This window comes from Hipposideros armiger, unplaced genomic scaffold (assembly GCF_001890085.2).
Source record: "Hipposideros armiger isolate ML-2016 unplaced genomic scaffold, ASM189008v1 scaffold_1240, whole genome shotgun sequence".
Taxonomy (NCBI): Eukaryota; Metazoa; Chordata; class Mammalia; order Chiroptera; family Hipposideridae; genus Hipposideros; species Hipposideros armiger.
Window position 1 is genome coordinate 117,802 of NW_017732590.1, and position 17,391 is coordinate 135,192.

The 17,391-nt window shown below is 53.0% G+C and overlaps 3 protein-coding genes across 6 annotated transcripts in view; 1 reads left to right on the forward strand and 2 right to left on the reverse strand.

Moving 5' to 3' along the window:
* Nucleotides 1-5,857, reverse strand: part of PFDN2 (prefoldin subunit 2) — a 7,375-nt gene extending 1,518 nt beyond the window's left edge. The window contains exons 1-3 of the mRNA XM_019633087.1: nt 5,741-5,857; nt 251-339; nt 20-143 (exon numbers count right to left, since the gene is read on the reverse strand). Of these exons, the coding sequence (XP_019488632.1) occupies nt 20-143; nt 251-339; nt 5,741-5,815 (288 nt within the window). The 5' untranslated portion in view covers nt 5,816-5,857. The remainder of the gene's footprint in view (nt 1-19; nt 144-250; nt 340-5,740) is intronic.
* A 20-nt stretch (nt 5,858-5,877) lies between these two features.
* NIT1 (nitrilase 1) lies at nt 5,878-8,748 on the forward strand. 3 transcript variants are annotated; one of them, XM_019633083.1, is made up of 7 exons: nt 5,878-5,961; nt 6,435-6,527; nt 6,779-7,033; nt 7,126-7,229; nt 7,415-7,548; nt 7,681-7,806; nt 8,081-8,748. In XM_019633083.1, exons 3-7 carry the CDS (start codon nt 6,789-6,791, stop codon nt 8,345-8,347), a joined length of 876 nt encoding a protein of 291 aa, XP_019488628.1. In that variant the 5' UTR covers nt 5,878-5,961; nt 6,435-6,527; nt 6,779-6,788; the 3' UTR covers nt 8,348-8,748. The 3 variants fall into 3 exon arrangements, with proteins under 3 accessions (XP_019488628.1, XP_019488626.1, XP_019488627.1); XM_019633081.1 differs by having other exon boundaries at nt 5,880-5,961; nt 6,453-6,527; XM_019633082.1 differs by having other exon boundaries at nt 5,910-6,085.
* Nucleotides 8,749-8,913: 165 nt separating this feature from the next.
* DEDD (death effector domain containing) lies at nt 8,914-17,285 on the reverse strand. 2 transcript variants are annotated; one of them, XM_019633084.1, is made up of 6 exons: nt 17,208-17,285; nt 16,055-16,087; nt 11,173-11,559; nt 10,959-11,066; nt 10,537-10,683; nt 8,914-10,086 (listed from the first exon to the last, which is right to left on the reverse strand). In XM_019633084.1, the coding sequence occupies exons 3-6, from the start codon at nt 11,495-11,497 to the stop codon at nt 9,710-9,712; spliced, it is 957 nt and encodes a 318-aa protein (XP_019488629.1). In that variant the 5' UTR covers nt 11,498-11,559; nt 16,055-16,087; nt 17,208-17,285; the 3' UTR covers nt 8,914-9,709. The 2 variants fall into 2 exon arrangements, with proteins under 2 accessions (XP_019488629.1, XP_019488630.1); XM_019633085.1 differs by lacking the exon at nt 17,208-17,285 and adding an exon at nt 16,725-16,915.
* Between the last annotated feature and the right edge of the window lie 106 nt (nt 17,286-17,391).

A 17,391-nucleotide genomic window follows, 5' to 3' on the forward strand; every position in this document is an offset into this window, starting at 1 on the left:
CCCCCTGATTCCTGCTCACCTGCTCTTTATTGTTCTCCAGGGCAGGCAGCACCTCCTTCACAGTCCGCTCCACCAGCACCCCTCCAACCATGCGGTAGCACCTGCGGGTCTCACCCACCTCCTTCAGTGTGTCGATCACTAGGCTGCGTGGGGACAAGGCAGGACCTGAGACCCAGCCCCACTCTGCTACCACCCTCCCTAAAAGTGGCCACCCAACTGTCACATTGTCTGCGTCTCCTGGCCCTCTCACCTGTGCTCATTCAACTCCATCTCCAGCTCAGCTGCCTTGGACGCCAGGCCCCGCTGTTCCTGCCGAAGGCGGTTGAAGCCAGCGATTACCTAAGAAGGAGAGAAAGATGAGAAGTGAGAGCGGAGACGGGAAGTGGCAGGCTTCACAAAGATGCAGCAGCACACAGCTGCCTTGGGAAAGGACAAGGACAACCTGCCGTGACTGACTTCAGTCTGCCTGGCATTTCATTCGCCTGACACTCACCGAGCATCCCCGGAGTGGGAGATGCGTGCAGGTCCCTCTGCAGTTTACGGTGGAGGAAGAACCATTGGTAATGTGGGTGGGTAGACAGCTATTGGACTTGCAGGGACAGAGGGCTGTCCGGACAGGCTTTGGAAGGAGTAATGCCTGTTTACTCTTACTGGGCTCAACGGAAGAAGAGAAGAGGATGACGGCTGGACGCATCTGGAAAAGGACTTTCCAGGGTACCGCTCCGCTAATTATCGTCTCAGATCAGTGCCCCCTTCTCTGACAAAAATACTCAAGTCTACCAAAGAAACTTCTTTGACTTTACTGCTCCCTCAGATAATGACTCTTTATCTCCATTGTCATCACATTTTGTTACGACTAGTCCACACTCACAGCCTCCACTTCCTTACCTCCCATTCACTCCCAACACACTGTAAGATGCATTCAAAAGGTTTTCTGTCTGTTCTGGTTATAAACCATATAGTGCTTATTAAACTATCCTCTCAAAGATAGTGAATGGCCTCCTACACAATTGCATAATCCAATGACCTTTTCTCAATCTTCAGTCTGCTTCTTGAAATGCTCTTCCTTTGAGTAACAACATGGTATGATGGAAAGATCCCAAACTTTTGAGTCTAACCTGGGTTCCAATTCTAGTTTTGCCATTTACTTGCTATGGGACTGAGTTACTGACCTTCTCTCGGTTTACTCGCTTATGAAATGGAGCTGACATACCATAGGGCAGGGTCTCCCAACATCAGCACTGCTGACATCTGGAGCAGGATAATTCTTTGTTCTGTCCATTGCGCTGTAGGATGTTTAGCAACATCCCACTAAAAGCCAGTAGCAACTCCTACTCATGACAACCTTGTCAAGTGTCTCCTCGGGCAAAATCACAGCAGGCTGAGAGCCACCGCGATAGGTAACACTGAGAACTGAACTGAGGTGACAGTCAAGTGTCTTGACAGAATGTAGGTTCTCAGCTCTTAGTTCCCAGGACACTTCGGTTCTCTGGTTCTCCTGCCTCTCCCAACACTCACTCGTTCTCTGTTCTGGAAGCTCTTCCTCTCACCCCTACAAGGGAGACAGGATTAAGGTTCTGTTCACAGTACCCCTCCCTTTATTACCTATACGATGTCAGTTGGTATTCTTAGCCACTTCTGTGATTTCAACACTTGCCTTCATTCTAACTGACAGCCAGGCCAGGCCTTCTCAGAAACTCTAGACCCACATTCCCAAGTTAGAAGGAAGGAGCCTCGAGTCAGACAAAGTGGCTTAAAGTCTGACCATAAGCGGGCCGGCCGAGTGGCGCGATGGTTAAGAACTCGCTTGGGATGCCAGAGGGCCCCGGTTCGGATCCCACATATGAGGGCCAGTGACACTCCCCAAAAAAAAATTTTAAAAAAAAAAAAAAAAAAAAAAAGTCTGACCATAAGCAAGTTATTTCTTATTTGAACCTAAGTTATTTCACTAATAACAAAGAGATATCATCTGTCTCACAGGATGTGGTAAGGATTAATTGGTTACATCAAGGGTTTAGGATAATAGCCAGCATCTGAGAGACTGTCAATAAACAGCTGTGTTATCACAGAACCTCTCCACCTAATGTCCTGTGAACACCGCAGACTCAAAGCTGAGCTGATCACCTTTCCCCCTGTTTTAAACTGTTCCTCTTCTTGTCTCACCTATTTCTGCTAAGGACACCACTCTAGCCCCACAGGTAGGAAACCCTGGTTCCATCTTTGAACACACCCATGTTCCATCAATTGCCAAATTTATTGCCCCCACCTCAGCAATTTTTCTTCGGTTCAATGACATCACCCTAATTCAAGCCTTTATTACCTCTTGTCTGAACTAGTACAATAGTCTTTTATCTCCCTAATTTTCGACTCTCCAAATCCATCCTATACACTGCTGGTGGTTTAATTTTCCTAACACTTGGTAACACAGAAAAATGTTCATGGTATATTGGGTTGTCGGAAAAGTCATGACGCATTTTTGCAACGAAAAACATAGAAAAAATACGTCATGACTTTTCCGACAACCCAATATTATTAGGCTCAAAGAGCAGGTTACAAAACAGTATATATTGTACAATACCAATTTTATAAAATATGTAAAATACACACTTCCTCTCTTTCCATCTACACACATACACAAAACCATCGAGCAGAGGAAACCTCTCAGAGAATATGCTCCTAAACAGTAAGAATGGTGCTCTCTCGATCACAGGGTCATGGGTAATTTATTTCTTATTTTGTACTCTTTCCTGTGTTTTCTAGTTTCCACAATGAACATGTATTATTTTATGTAATAGGAAAAAAAACCAACAGTGTAACATATATCCTTCTATGACTCCCTCCCTGCTTCCATCAGAAAGTCCCAAATTTGGACCAGCAGAGTGGCTCAGTTGGTTAAGAGCATGAGCTCTGAGCAATAGGGTCGCCGGTTCAATTCCCACATGGGCCAGTGAGCTGTGCCTGAGCTGAGCTGCTGCTGCTCTACCAAAAGATGGCAGGATGGCTCAGCTGGTGAGAGCACATGCTCCTAACAACAAGATTTCCGGTCTGACTCCCGCATGGGACGGTGGGCTATGCCCCCCGCAACTAAGGATGAACTCGGCACCTTGAGCTGAGTGGCTGTGAGCTGCCAAAGGGCGGCCGGATGGCGACTGGACCTGGAGCTGAACTAGGTGCGCTCTCCACAACTAAGACTGAAGGACAACAACTTGGCTGTTCCCCTTCCCCAATTCCCCAACACTGTTCCTCTAAAAAAAGTCCCAAATTCTTTGCCATGCAAAGATCCAGCTTACTTTGAAGAGCACATCTTTCTGACTGACACCTCATGATTTAATTAAGCCATCCAGTCGCTACCCTTCCCTGCAATCGGTGCTCTGCGCCCTTCCCTTCCTCCTGCTTCCACTGCCACTCCTTTAGGCTCAGCTCAAGTTCTCTGATCTGATCATGTCTAAGTGAAAAAAGCAGGTCTGTCTGATTCTCAAGTCTCTCAGTTAGAAGCCCCGCTCTTCCAGTTACTGACTCTGGGTAAGTTAGCTAAAGTCTCGGAAGCTCAACTGTCCTTATATATAAAGGGAGGACAATACAACCTACTTCAATGGCAGTAATTAAGTAACAGAAAACAAGGAAAGTGCCTAGCACAATCGGCTACTTGCTTCCATCTTGTTTATAAGGGACACAGGTGGCTCCAATTTGCAGAGATGATAAAGCTTATATTTTTTACCCAGTGTTCTCTCTGGAACCTAAACCCAAAAGCCAGAGTTAAGCAAGAGCAGTCTCAGAGCTCAACGACCTCAGGTCCTCAGTGTCTTCTGAGGGCTTCTCTTTCTCCAACTTTACATGTTGGTTCCACCCCATCCTGCTTCTTTTTTCACTTTCTGTACAAACCCTAGGTGATTTCATCCACACCCATAATTTATAGCTTCAACTCAGATTTCTTTCTGTAAGTCAAGATTTATAAGTCTAACCACTTACTAAACGTTTTCACCTGGATGTCCCACAACAAACCCAAACTCAAATCCTGTAATAAACTTATTCCCTCCCCCGAAACTTGTCCATCTTCCTATATTCCCTATGGCACCATCATGTATCAAAGACAAAAACCTGAGAAACATCCTAGGTTCCTTTTTTATCCCTTTTTCTGCACATTCAAGTCTTGCATTCCATTTCTAACTTTAAGTTCACCTGCATCCCAAACATGTCAGGCAGTTTCACGTCTTAGTGCTTTTAAACCCTTTGTTCCCTCTACCGAGAAAATCCCTCCACTTCCTTCTCTGCTTGACTCCTCTCATCTTTGAGAATGGAGCTGAAGGATTCTCTCTTCTAGAAAACAAAATAACTAGCATTTATTAAGCCCATACTACATTCTAGTCACTGTGCAAAACACTGTGCACACAATGTCTTGCCTAATAACCAACATTCAGCGATGAGGTAGGAACCACTAGGTGTTTACTGGAGGAAAAGGCCGAGAGAAGTAACTCATGGGAGGTCGTCCTCTATGGCAGGAATGTGGGTCAAACACACGTCTGTCCCACCCCAGTGCATTTCTTAGTCTGAGCCATCCTTTTATACCACAGCTTCCCTTTCTGCCCACCTCCCGCCCCAATCTCATACCCTCCTGCTTAGTTGGGGTCCCTCCTCTAGCTGCCATAAATAAGGGCCTGTGTGGAACGCTGCAAACCTTATTGTTTGCTTTGTCTTTTCTCAAATGGGCCTTGAGAAGGAGCTCTGTTTCCTTTATCTGCTTTCCTGCACCCAGCAGAGTGTCTGACACATGGTGGATCCTCACAATGTATTGGGTTCCTTCTCCCTTCCCTTTTCTCCCACTAAGTCTGAGACTGTGTCTTCCTCCCTCCTCAAAATGCTAGAGCACTTTAGAGCTCTCTTAGCACACTTACCTTCTGCCTCACATTAGCATTTTGTGTATCTTACGGGTATTTTCCCCAACCAGGCTAGAACTCTGATGGCAAGAGACAGGATGAAAAATCTTTACGCTGATACCTTTGCCTGAGTAGTTGTTCAACAAATAACTGATACATGAATCTGTAATTAAAAGAGCTATTGTTTAGCTATGTTTTCCTTTCTCTTGTGTCGATTTCTTCCCACCTCTATTAAGCTCTTGCCACACTATTAGCAAACCATGTTTCCCAAACCACAAAGGGCTTTCTGGTTAATTCATAAAACGCTGCCCGATGCTAGGCACTAGGGGAAAAGCAAAATCGGATTAGAAGAGCGTTTCTGGTCTCCACAGAAATTCAACCTAATAATGACTCCCGACTCAAAACTCTATGAAACACGAGGCAGTTCGGCTCCGTGCGTCACGCGGCTCTGCAGTGACTGCGACTGTCAGCTTGGTTTCAGGGTCGGATAACAGACTACACAACCAGCCCGCCGACGAATCCCCTGGGATCCGCTACGAGCCGCCCACCCACACGCCGTCTGAGGGCGCAGAGACGCGGGGAAAGCGACGCCGTCTCCCGCCGGACCCGTGCGCCCCCCGGGGCCCCGCATCTGACGGCTTCGCTTCCCGGAGGCTCACCCAGCGCCCCCCGGGGCGCAGCTCCCACCTCCCAGCCCGCCCACTCTCCCGCGGGGCCCGGCTGCCTTCTCCCACGACCCTCCCCTCTCCGGGCGGCCACCAGGTCGGGGCGGGCGCGAGGGCCGACGACAGCCGCAGGCGCGCCCTCTTCTCGCATCTTCTCCGGACCCGGCCGGGCCGCCCTCCTCCGCCTTCTCCGCGCCTCACCTGCTCGGCCGACACCGCCCCCTTGCCCGCGCCGCTCCCGCAGCTCTTGCCCGCGCGACCGCTGCTCTCCGCCATCTTCGCCGCCTGCGGGGCTTCCGGCGCGCAGCGCAGTCCTGTGCGTCACTTCCGCCCTCAGGGTTTCCGCCCGCTCGCCCCGGCGCCTCCGCCTCCAGGCCGCTCTCCGGTTGCGCCCCTGCGAGTGGTTCCGGCTGTGTCTTCATGTAGGGCCCGCTCCCCATCCCGCCGGCCGCCTGCGGGGCTCTGCGGTGCGGCCGAGGCGCCTGCGCGGCGAGGGCGGGGGCGGGTTAACGGGAGAGCGGGGCGCGGCGGTGGGAACCGGGCCCGGTGAGCCTGCCCCAGACGGGCCCGGGGGAGGAGTGCTCTCGGGCGGTGGGCCGTGCAGGTGCGCTGCCAGGAGAGGCGGGGAAGAGCCAGGACGCTCTGGGGGGACGCGGACTCGCGGACGCTTGGCGGAGGACAGGGCTTCCGTGGAACGCGAGATCACGAAGTCGAGGTTCCCTCCTTCCCACCTTGTGATCTCTTCCCGCGGCCCGTAATTACCTGTAATAAAGAGCGTTTTGAGGACTTGGGGGCAGGGCCCTGATTCAGCCACACAGTATGAAGAGAGACGTCAGAGAGGCCTAGAAATTCGTGGCTAGAGGGAGCGGTTGTCCTGATTTCTCCCCTTCCTCAGACTGTTCTTCATCATAAGGCCTCACCAGCTCCTGTCCCTCCTGTGTCCCGCTCTCCGGATACCTCGACTCGCAGTACTTTGTGCTCAGCTCAGGTAACATGCTTGTCGTATCCTCAGTGCCTGGCACATAGTAGGTGCCCAGTAAAAGTTTGTTAAATGAATGGGTGATGGGAGACGGGGGTACCAACCATCCACAGAACATTTGATAGATGATGGGCCGTTGCGCCTCGTAAGAGCAGCATCAAAGGGGTGTCCGGCCTTCTTGCCTCCGCTTAGAGCCCCTTGTAGTTAAACTTGGGTTTCCCCATGCTGGGGAATCTGAGTCCTGCCCATGCTCTTCACAGGCCCAGAGCCATGGCTACCTCCACTTCCTCCTGGGAACTGCCCCTGGTGGCTGTGTGCCAGGTCACATCAACACCAGACAAGCAGCAGAACTTTAAAACATGTGCTGAGCTGGTTCGAGAGGCTGCCAGACTGGGCGCTTGCCTGGCTTTCCTACCCGAGGCATTTGACTTCATTGCACGCGACACCACAGAGACTCTGCACCTGTCTGAGCCACTGGGTGGGAGCCTTTTGGGAGAATATAAGCAGCTGGCCAGGTACCAGGGAAGCGTGGAGGGAGGTGGTTTCTTTGTTGGGCAGCGTCTCTGAATTGCCAGATATGAGAAATGTCGGTGTCCCCTCCCCCCAGGGAATGTGGACTCTGGCTGTCCTTGGGTGGCTTCCATGAGCGTGGCCAAGACTGGGAGCAGACTCAGAAAATCTACAACTGTCACGTGCTTTTGGACAGCGAGGGTGAGATGTCATCACTCTAGCCTGCCCCTTCCCAGGCTCTTCTACCTAAACAATTCTCCAGACTTCTCAACAGGGGTGTCTGTGCTTCTCTGTTCCTAGCCCATGAACTCTCTCTTTGGGACTAGAGGAACTAAGCTGGGCTTCTCGAGTACCAGCCCCAAGTTTCCTCCTCCCTCTTACTCTAGGGTCGGCAGTGGCCACTTACAGGAAGACGCATCTGTGTGACGTGGAGATTCCGGGGCAGGGGCCTATGCGTGAAAGCAGCTCTACCATGCCTGGGCCCAGTCTCACGCCCCCTGTCAGCACACCAGCAGGCAAGGTGGGACTTGTGAAATGACAAGAGGGAGGGGAACAGGGACACTGGCGTGGAGGAGGATAGGAAGCCCTGAGGAGGAGGGTTGCGGTGGTGTGACAGGACACGGCTAACCAAGGAAGCTGTTTTTCATTCCAGATTGGTCTTGCTATCTGCTATGACATGCGGTTCCCTGAACTCTCTCTGGCATTGGCTCAGGCTGGAGCAGAAATACTTACCTACCCCTCAGCTTTTGGATCCGTAACAGGCCCCGCCCACTGGGAGGTAAGAGGGCCTCTTCAAAACAGCCTTCTCTCAACCTCACTGTCTTCCCTCCGCCCTGCCAGTTCAGACTTTCTCCCTCTTCCCAGCCAGTGGGAAAATTCATTTCCCAGGTTGCTGCCTGACTCTCATGTTAAAGAGCAGTTAACCTCGTGAATCTCTTCTAGGCAATTACCAGAATGGTCACAGCGGGTGGACTGGCCTGCAGTGTCCATTGCCCACCACTTCCCCACTAGCTGCTACGTGTCCCTAAGTGAACACTCGTCCCCACCTGCAGGTGTTACTGAGGGCCCGCGCCATTGAAGCCCAGTGCTATGTAGTGGCAGCAGCACAATGTGGGCGCCACCATGAGAAGAGAGCAAGTTACGGCCACAGCATGGTGGTGGACCCCTGGGGAACCGTGGTGGCCCGCTGCTCTGAGGGACCAGGCCTCTGCCTGGCCCGAATCGACCTCAATTACCTACGACAGCTGCGCCAACACCTGCCTGTGTTCCAGCACCGCAGGCCCGACCTCTACGGCGGTCTGGGTCGCCCACTGTCTTGAGCCTTCTGACTCTGGTGCGCCGAGAGCCCCACTGTGAGCTGGTGGTACTGTAACTTCTGGGCAGGACCCAGACGCAGCTCCCCTACTTGGAGAACCTTGAGTCTCTTGATGGAACACAGGCTCAGCTTCTTGGCACAGAAGAAACTCACCTGCGCTCACATTTCAGTTTCAGAAAGGTGGAATTTTATATAGTCACTGTTTATTTCAAGAAAACTGAAATTATGCTGAGGGCTGAGCAGCACTGGCATTGAAAAAAAATATAATAATCATAAAGTCTGTGTGTGGACGTCTCCTTTGGGAGCTGAAAGGGGAGGTGGTGGTGTACCAGCCGACTGGGAGCCACTCCAGGCCTCCTGGCTCACGCCACAGGCCTCCCTACCTAAATAAAAGTGCGACACTCAGTGCATGTCCTGGCCCCATGCTCCCAAGCCCGGGAGTGGGAGTGGGAGTGGGGGGAAGTGGGTGGGGAAGGACAAAGGAGGGAGCTGATACTGAATTAAGAATTACTTCACTTTCACCTACTGTGCCCTGTGCCCAAGCCAGAAGGATGCAAAGGGGAAAAGGGCTGCAGGGTACATCATTTATTTTCACTTGAACATGGAAGGCAGGCTCACACTCCCCCTGCCCCTTTTCAGGGGGAGTCTATTTTCATCAGCAGCCTCTGCCCCGCCCACCCGTGCATGTGTGCGCACACACATCTCCGTCAGCTGGGAGGGGCGACCAGGCTGACCTATTCCTCTTACCTACTCTCCCCTGACGAAGGTTTGACAAAGGGGGAAAGGAGGCGCCACACCAGGCAGAGGTCTCGGCCATGGCGTGGGGGGAAAGAGGCAGAGGAGCAGCACCAGAGGCCAGGAGACAGTGGGAAGGGCCACAGCTTGTTTGTTTTTTTAAAAATTCTGTAATTTGGGAGAGGGTGGTGATTAATTTCCAAAACCCACTTCCGAGTCCCACCTTCCACACAGCTCCCTTACTCACAGCCCTTTGGTTTTTCAGACAGGATTTAAGAGCCCTCATAAAGCCAGGAGCACTGCTAACCCCCATGCACGCACGCAGACGCAGTGTTCACTTCAGTCCCTTGCAAAGACTGCGCTACAGCCTTCACTTGTCCCTGCACATCTGTCTTCTGGCTCAGTGGCAAGGTGGCTGTAGACACATCGGGATAAGTGGGAAGGGGGACAAAGGGGAAGCCCAGGCACATGGCTGCATGGGGGGGTGGGGACACCACTTCCATGTTCCTTTGTCTTTTCCTTAAAAAAAAAAAAAAAAGGCAGGGCTGTGACTGGTTGGCAGGGTAAGAACAAACCCCAGAACAGAACAGTGTGCACTCCGGACGCGAGTGGCGGGGCAGCCCCAAGACAGTCAGGGCAAGGCCTGCAGCATCAAGTTCGTCAGGAGCTTCTGTCGGCCCAGCTCATAGTCCTCCTCGTCCACGTTCACCAGCAGCTTGATGGCTTCGTGGCCCACGGCCTGCTTCAGGGAGTCTGTGATGAAGACACCTTTGAGCGCCTCCAGTAACGAGCCGTTGATGTAGTCGCGCCAGAATGCGTCGAGGTAGGTGAGCTCGGAGAACTTGATGTCGCAGATGATGGAGCCCAGGTCCCGGGACTTGAGGATGGTGTTGGCCTGGTTGAAGCGCTCAAACTGGCGCTCGAGCGGGTCCTGCCTGTTGGAGAAGACGTTGCCGTGCAGTGCGGTCTCATGCTGGCAGTACTCCGCGCGGACCCGCAGCCTGATGTCTGGGGAGGAAGATGCGCACAAGATGCTGGGGTCAGGGGTGGCTGTGCGGGAAAGGCTTGCAGAACAGGTGGGCAACACCTGACAGCTCCCTACCTCTCCCCCAGGACTCGTTCTCTCCAGGTGCCTGTGAAACCCTGGCCTGAGTGTAGGAGGTTGGCTCGAGTGGGCCAGGCCCAGGTCAGATGCCCCATCACTCACGTGCAGCCCCTTCTTGTACGAGGCCTTTTCCTAGTCACCTCGCTACCTTGTCATGACCTGGTCCACCGTCCAACACGGATGTCATAATGGCATCCCTCTGATTTAGTATCAACTAAAAGGAGCTGAAATGCACCCTGCCGCAGAGGCGGAGGAGCCCGAGACACCCCAGCTTCGCTGTGCAACCGCCATGCGAGCCTGCACTGCCCGGGGCCCGCAGTACTCGTGCCCTCCGCAACCCTCCGCTTCCTCACCACACGTCTGCTTCTCCTTGGGATCCGCTGTCACGGACTTCCGGCGTTTTCGCTGACTCCCGAGTGTGGCTCTCCCTCGAGCTGGCCTCTTGCTACACATCTGAGGGCCCGGAGCAGGGCAGCACACCACAGGATAGTGGGGAGGCACTGACCAGAGGGGGAGAGGGAAAGATAACGTTAAACACCTTTCGTGGAATGAGGAAGGGATCACTTACACTGAGCACGGAACGCAGTAGCCACTATGTGACCTGGAAGGAGGACACCTGGGGACACAGGACCGAGGTGACGCAACAATGCCTCACCTGGCTTATGGGGCTACGTGGGGGGACAGTGTCCTTTCACTTAAGCCGGCAAAGCTGGGGCTACGATGGGTTCTCTGTCCTTCTTGATCACGGCAATGAGGGCACTTCATATCCTCTCACCTGTTTTAGGGGGTTGGGTAGGCCTCGGTTCTGGGTCGCTGAGGGCTCTGGGGGTCACATAGCGAATCGATGTCTCCTCCAGATACTTGTCCACGAGATCGGGGCACACTGCGGGGAGGGGGCATTCAGGAAGACACCCCACTTTTGGTGCAGCCCTCCCGCTGGGCCTCCCCCCACCTCCCGGCCCTGAGTCCCCAGCCCCATGTGCCCTCACCAGCCCGCCTCCGCTTGAGCGTGACGTAGGGCAGCAGGTCATGGCGAGTGATGACACGCAGCAGCTGTAGCACCTGGCGGAAGTTACTCTCGTCACAGCGGCCCTGCCGCTCCAGCGCCAGCAGGAAGTCCCGTCCGTTCCGGATGAGCCCCCGCTCGTGGTCGTCGATGACATCAACAAACAGAAAGGAGAGCACTCGCACGTCTCTGTGTGTCAGGTGGGTGCCCACGACGTCAAACATGCGGTGCAGGCTATAGAGCCCGTGCTCCAGCGCGCCACGCTCCTCTGGCCACACCTGGCTCGCCCTCCGCTTCAGGCCTGCCATGCTGGGCTCAGGGGCGTAGCGCCTCCCGGCAGTCCTGCTCTGCAGCCGCGGCCCCCGCTACACTGCAGGGCAGGGAAAGACCCTCTTGGAAAAACAGTCGCTTCCCCTAATTGAGACTTAGGTGCAATTTTAGGGCTGCATTTCCAGCAGGAGTTGCTATTAGATATCACACTGATTGTCCCTCCTGCCACCAAAGTACTGCTTTTGGTTCCTTGTTCCCTCCCCACCACTCGTTCACCTCTTAAATGTAGGCAAAATTGAGAAGAGGAAGAGAACTCACTGTTAACTCTGGTATGGGAGCAATAACAGATGAATTTAGGGACTAACAGCAGAGAAGCTGAAAATCTTTAGGGCAAGAAGGGTTCAATTCTGTCTGCATCATTAACAAGCTGCAAGCTGTATCACTTTAAGCAAGTCACTTAACTTCAAAGTCTCACCGCCCCCATCTACAAAACACAGATCCAAGAAACCACTCCTCATTCTTAAGAATCCACTGAGAAAATACACGTAAACCACTTTGTAAACCTCACATACATCATCGTGAAAGAGATTTCAGAGAGAAGCACCCTGGACCTCTGCAGCCCAGACTCATCCCTCCAGAACTTATTTTGAGGTTTCCTACCATCCCACCAGGTCCAGAAGGTCAATCGGTACTCACCCAAAGCCGTGAGCTCACATCCACACACCTGCTACGCCCGTGCTGAGCGTTCCTGCACCTCCTATTCCACGTGTACTCGTACACACCACTTGGAAGTGCCACCTCCTGCCTTTCCTCATGGCTGTCATTTACCAAAGCTCTACACTCATATCATTTGGCACTTGATTCACAAAGCTCCATCATCCTGTGAATGACCCAGCCAATAACCCACCTCGGGTCCAATAACGTTCACGTCCTCTCTGGTCAGTCATTCTCACTGCCTCCCAAGAGCAGCAGCCAGTACTGCTCCCCTCTGACCACAACCTCCAACCACCCGATCAGGTATAAATCCCTGTTGATGCTACTTCTGAGTAGTTCCCAAATCGGCCTCACCTAGCCGCCACCGCCGCCACCACCCCGCTGGCTCAGGTCCCAGAAAGCTCTCACCGGGACTCCTGCAGCGGCCTCCTTAAGGGCACTTTACCAACGGCCTTCCCCCACCCAGACCCCTGCCCACACCCAGCTGAACTGCTATCTACAGCGCACGACTGACCATCACTGTTCTGCTGAAGACCTGTCTAGAGCCACTCCTGACCCGTAACACTCTGAACGCCAAACCTGCCCACCTTTCCAATCTCCACCCACCTTTCATTCTAAGGTTACTGTTTGTTTACAGTGCACATACATCACTCCATTCACTTGGTCCCTTCAGGCCATTCCTGTGACTGAATGTCCCCTTCCCTCTCAGTCCCACACGCCCCGTCTTTTGGGTAGCCAGTGCCTACTCCCCCTGTAAGAGTCAGCTCAGATGCCATCTTCAAGTTCATTCTCTACACCCCATGGGTAAGTAGCCCTCCTCTGTGCTCCCGCGGGCAGTCATATTTCCTTCAAGACATTTATCAACGTGCACAAACATTAGTTGTGCGCTGACTGTCCCATTGATCTTAAGCAACTCATTAGAGGGACTGAACTATATCCGCCTTTATATTCCCAGTGCCTAGCCAGGACAGAGCCTGGCACACACACTGAACTCCACCTCCGAGAGGTCATCGCAGCACTACCCACGAGGAGACAAATTCACCGGAGTCCAAGAGTGAGAGGACTTCATTAAAACCAGACACACACAACTCAGTGACCACGCCCGAGCTCTGGCCGTGGCCTCCCCACACTGCAGGGCGGCCCTGCCACTGCACCCTTCTCAACGAGGGGCTATCTGTCCCTTTCTTACACCAAGAGACTGGGTCTGGGTTAACACGGAGAATAAAATGAGCTACTTCACCAGAGTCAAGTGGCGGGGGCGGGGCGTGGGGTGTCTCAGGAAACTGAGGAGCCAAGTAGGACCTGGTCCCCTCTTCCTCAGTAACCGTAAAATAGAAGCACAGAGACGCGTACCCTTAAGAGAAGGGGCGGCCCACCCTGGAATCACTTCGCCCCCTACCATGGGTTCTGGCATGTAGACCAGAAATACAGCCCTCGTCTAGTTATGACAGCCCAGATGCCCCCAGCCCCCTGAAGCATGGGGAACAGCTGGGAAAAGAGCTATTCAGCTACAGACTGGACTTCCTCTCCTCTTCCTCTTGTTTCACACCGCAGCCCCTGGGATAAATGGAGGGGCTGAAGGGGAACAACTTCCTGCTCACGCAGGCAGCACGGGGAACTGAGCCCCTCCGAGGCCCACGGCCTATTCCTCCTTCCCCATCCCACCTGCTCCCTTTGACCGGCTGTTGATTATAAGGACCCCAGAAAAAGCACATGGGCTCCAGGGCTCCCTAACTCAAAATGTCCTGCCTATAAATCTGAGGAAATAAGTAAGTATTGTCCCCACATTAACTGGCCACTGGAAAACGAGGCAAACTACAGGAAAGCACTGTAGTCCTAATTATTCGTCAATGTATACAGCTCTACAACAGGCTTCCATCCGCTGAGGGTTAACTCCCTACATTTGAGGAAAAAAACAGCCACTTTTAAGTCCTGGATCCCCAGGCCAGATCATTCAAGGTGCCAGGGACTATCAGAGCTTCTGGGTCAGCAGTGCTCAAGCAGGGGCGAGTTTGCCCCCCAGGGGACACTCGGCAACGTCGGGAGACATTTTAGGTTGTCATGGGTGGGGGGGTATTACCAGCATGCATTGAGGAGAGGCCACGGATGCTGTTAAACACCCTACAATGCAAGGACGGGCCCCACGACAAAGAATTACCCAGCCCAAAATGTCAACGGTGCTGAGGGTGAGAAACCCTGCTCTATATGGAGCAGGATGAAGGGTCAGAAGGAACAGAAACAGGTGTCACTTTCCACCCAAGATCTGGAGAGGAAGCCATCTGTCCCCGACCCAAACCCATCAAACAACGTTCCAGAAGAAAAGGAAAGCCAGTCAGACACATACTCATTTAACTCACGAGTCCAACTGGCACTTAGGAGTTCCACCCCAGTCCAACCCAACCTCGGCTTCTCTGTCACCTGCTGTCCCATTCAGGTGATGAGCAGGGGCAGTCTACACTGCCTTCTGCCCCATCCCAGGAGTCTAATTTGACCTAGTTCAGTGCCATCCTCTGCTAAACAGACAAGAAGGATCCTGCACTTAACCCTCACAGCCAAAGTCCTAGAACCAGACCAGTAGCAGGCCCTATTCAATGAAGTGAAGTGGAGAAGAGGCCTGCGTCTCCCAAGGCCATGTCCTTGGGAGACACATCGGGAGGCTGGCATGCAGGCTAACAGGCAGCCCTCCCCACTTAATCACCATCTAGGAGAGTGCGTTCACTCACTCAGCAATCCAGATGTGGATTCCAAGAATCTATATATTTAACCTCAGCATTAAAAGAACATGGCCAGCTTCCTCTTAATCCAAAAGATATTCAGCTTTCTGTGGCAGCGGAGTGAGGGACCCAGTGTAAGTTACACAGAGCTCCTAGGTGAAGGTTCCAGCATGGTGAGGAGTGCACACCCTCTGCACAGAAGATGAGCAAGACCTTCTGAATCCTGGTGTCTGAAATAATGCCAGGCACCAAAACGCAGCAAACACAAGTCCTGACCCCACTGGTTGGTTTGAGTGCATTTGAGATCCTGATGCATGAGTCCCCTGCTACAGTTTTCCAAAAAGAATTCTGTATTCTGATGAACTGCTGCATTTTCTAAAGTTGTAGTTTGTTTGTTTATTTGTTTTTCTTTAGGGAGGTCCAAGCCAGCCAGGGCTAACGGACAGTCTCTATATACCTACAGATTTTCCTCAATTGCTTGTTCTCTGTTAGGTTCTACTTCTCAGCAAAGTCTAGTCTCAGCCCAACCAGGGGTGATATGTCTATTGCCTCAGAGCTAGAGGTATTTCTCTCAGAAGCCCTTAGAAAAACTAGTGGAAAAACTAAAAAAGAGTGATGTCTTGAAACCTGAAATAAGAACCTGGAAGACCTTAAAGATGGCTAAGCGTACACGAAAAGCTTTCTTGCTGCTGGGACTAGGGAAATGTAACCGAGTATGTGGAAGTCAGAATTACATAGTATGAGTCCCCATGAGGAAGCTTCCGGGAACCCTGAATGAGAAGAAAGCGTAAGCTACAGGAAAGGCCTTCCCACGCAACCCTCCAAGGGGGACATTCAGTGGACACTGTGCTAGAGCACAACGTCCCATATGCTAAAAAATGTTTCTCTCAGAGCTGACCAAGAAGACTAGATAATAATAAAACCAAGCTGGGGACTTACGCCAAGACACCCAGTTTCTGCTCTCCTTTCCCTCCTACCATTCTCCAGTTACCTAAAGGGACAGTGACCGCAACAGATGCTATGCACTCAGTTCGGTAGGTGAACTAAGACTCATTTTGCCTGGCACCTACTCCATTACTCCATTACTGGGCTCAACCCCAATGCATTTCCCATGCCATTTCCCTTCCCTTCCGGGGTTTGAAAATAATAAAAAAGTTCCAGACTTACCTCTGCAAGAAACGTAATTTCCCAGGTCTCTTCCTAGCACAAGCAGCAAAGCCAGCAGCAAGACAAAAATGGGGGGGGGGGGGGGAGGAAGAGTTAATTTCCAAGCTTTATTTTGAATCCCCAAAGGCCCAAAGAGTTATTTAGTAAATTTCAGTTGCACAAATACACATACAAGCCTAAAGCCACTTCAATAGAAAAGATCTACTCGGAGCTAAATGAGAGAACTCGCCCCTCCAAAGTCCCCAGGCTTCCCTAACTCGATACTAGCCAATTCACAAAACGGTACCAACTCCAAGAACTTCCAGCCTCAACGGCTCATGGCAAAAAAGGTCCCAAATTCAACAACTTGTGGGAAATCCAACTATCTATCCTCTGATACCTTCTCATTTGATTCCTCAATTCCTTACAAGACCCACCTATTTTGTTAAAATATTAACGCTGACTTTCATTTTCCGGAGTACTGGGAGGAAAGTGGTTACAGCAGAAGAAGGCGCTTTCTTTCCATCACCAGCCACTTCACTTATCAGACCACAGCCGTCCTCCAAATCCTGTCCTCACCCTCTCCCTGGCCCAGCACGCAGTGAGGACGAAACAGCCACCGGGGCAGCACCCACATCTCGGCAGGGGCATTTTCTACACCCGAGCGCTGACCCCCGCCTCCCAGACCCACCTGAACGGCAGGAGGGTCTGGGAGCTGAAGCCCGGGTTTCACGAGCCCGGCTGCGTTCCTGTTCCGCTTCTCACACTTCCAGAGCCGCGTCCGGAGCGTCGAGGCTCCAGCCCAGCGCGGCCGCCCCCCGATTCGCGCACTGCTGAGCCCCAGGGAACGCGCGGCTCCCACCACGCGCCCGCGACACCAGCGTCCCCGTCTTCCCTCGCTTCGTACCCAGGAAAACAAGGGAGAAGCGAGCGAGGAAGCCTTTGAAAGCAAACCCAAGTCCACTTCTCCGAGCCCACATGACCGTTCCCTTCCGCCCGTCCCACCCCATTAAAGCTGCAGGCCCGGCGATGAGAATTGGCTGCAACTGATGCCGCCTAACTGCGCCGTCTCCTTCGCACAGGGGGGGCGGACCCCGGCCCCTGTCACCGCGCAGCCCCGCTGTCCCGTCCGCCATCCCGCCCCCTCCCTCTCAAACTTTCCTCCCAGTCTCACTTTCTGCACGGCCTCGTCACGCCGACGCGCTCTCGGGTCCCCACACCTCCGTCCGCTCCCATTCCGCCGCGGTTCTCCCGGAGGCCCTTCCCCCGCCCGCCCCAATTTAACCCTTTCAGAGCCCGCCCCGCCGGCGAGCCCCGCGCTCCCCCGGCCACCTCGTCCCAGCTGCCTCGCGGGAGCG

What these genes read in the sequence shown, in the direction of transcription:
- DEDD (XM_019633084.1), bottom strand. Translation starts at nt 11,497, where the DNA reads ATGGCAGGCCTGAAGCGGAGGGCGAGCCAGGTGTGGCCAGAGGAGCGT. An exon ending in GCTCAAGCGGAGGCGGGCTG is followed by an intron (nt 11,067 to 11,172) that starts GTGAGGGCACAT and finishes CCCTCCCCGCAG; the next exon opens with TGTGCCCCGATCTCGTGGAC. An exon ending in TACCCAACCCCCTAAAACAG is followed by an intron (nt 10,684 to 10,958) that starts GTGAGAGGATAT and finishes CCCTCTGGTCAG; the next exon opens with TGCCTCCCCACTATCCTGTG.
- NIT1 (XM_019633081.1), top strand. An exon ending in GTACTTTGTGCTCAGCTCAG is followed by an intron (nt 6,528 to 6,778) that starts GTAACATGCTTG and finishes TGCTCTTCACAG; the next exon opens with GCCCAGAGCCATGGCTACCT. An exon ending in GAATATAAGCAGCTGGCCAG is followed by an intron (nt 7,034 to 7,125) that starts GTACCAGGGAAG and finishes CCCTCCCCCCAG; the next exon opens with GGAATGTGGACTCTGGCTGT.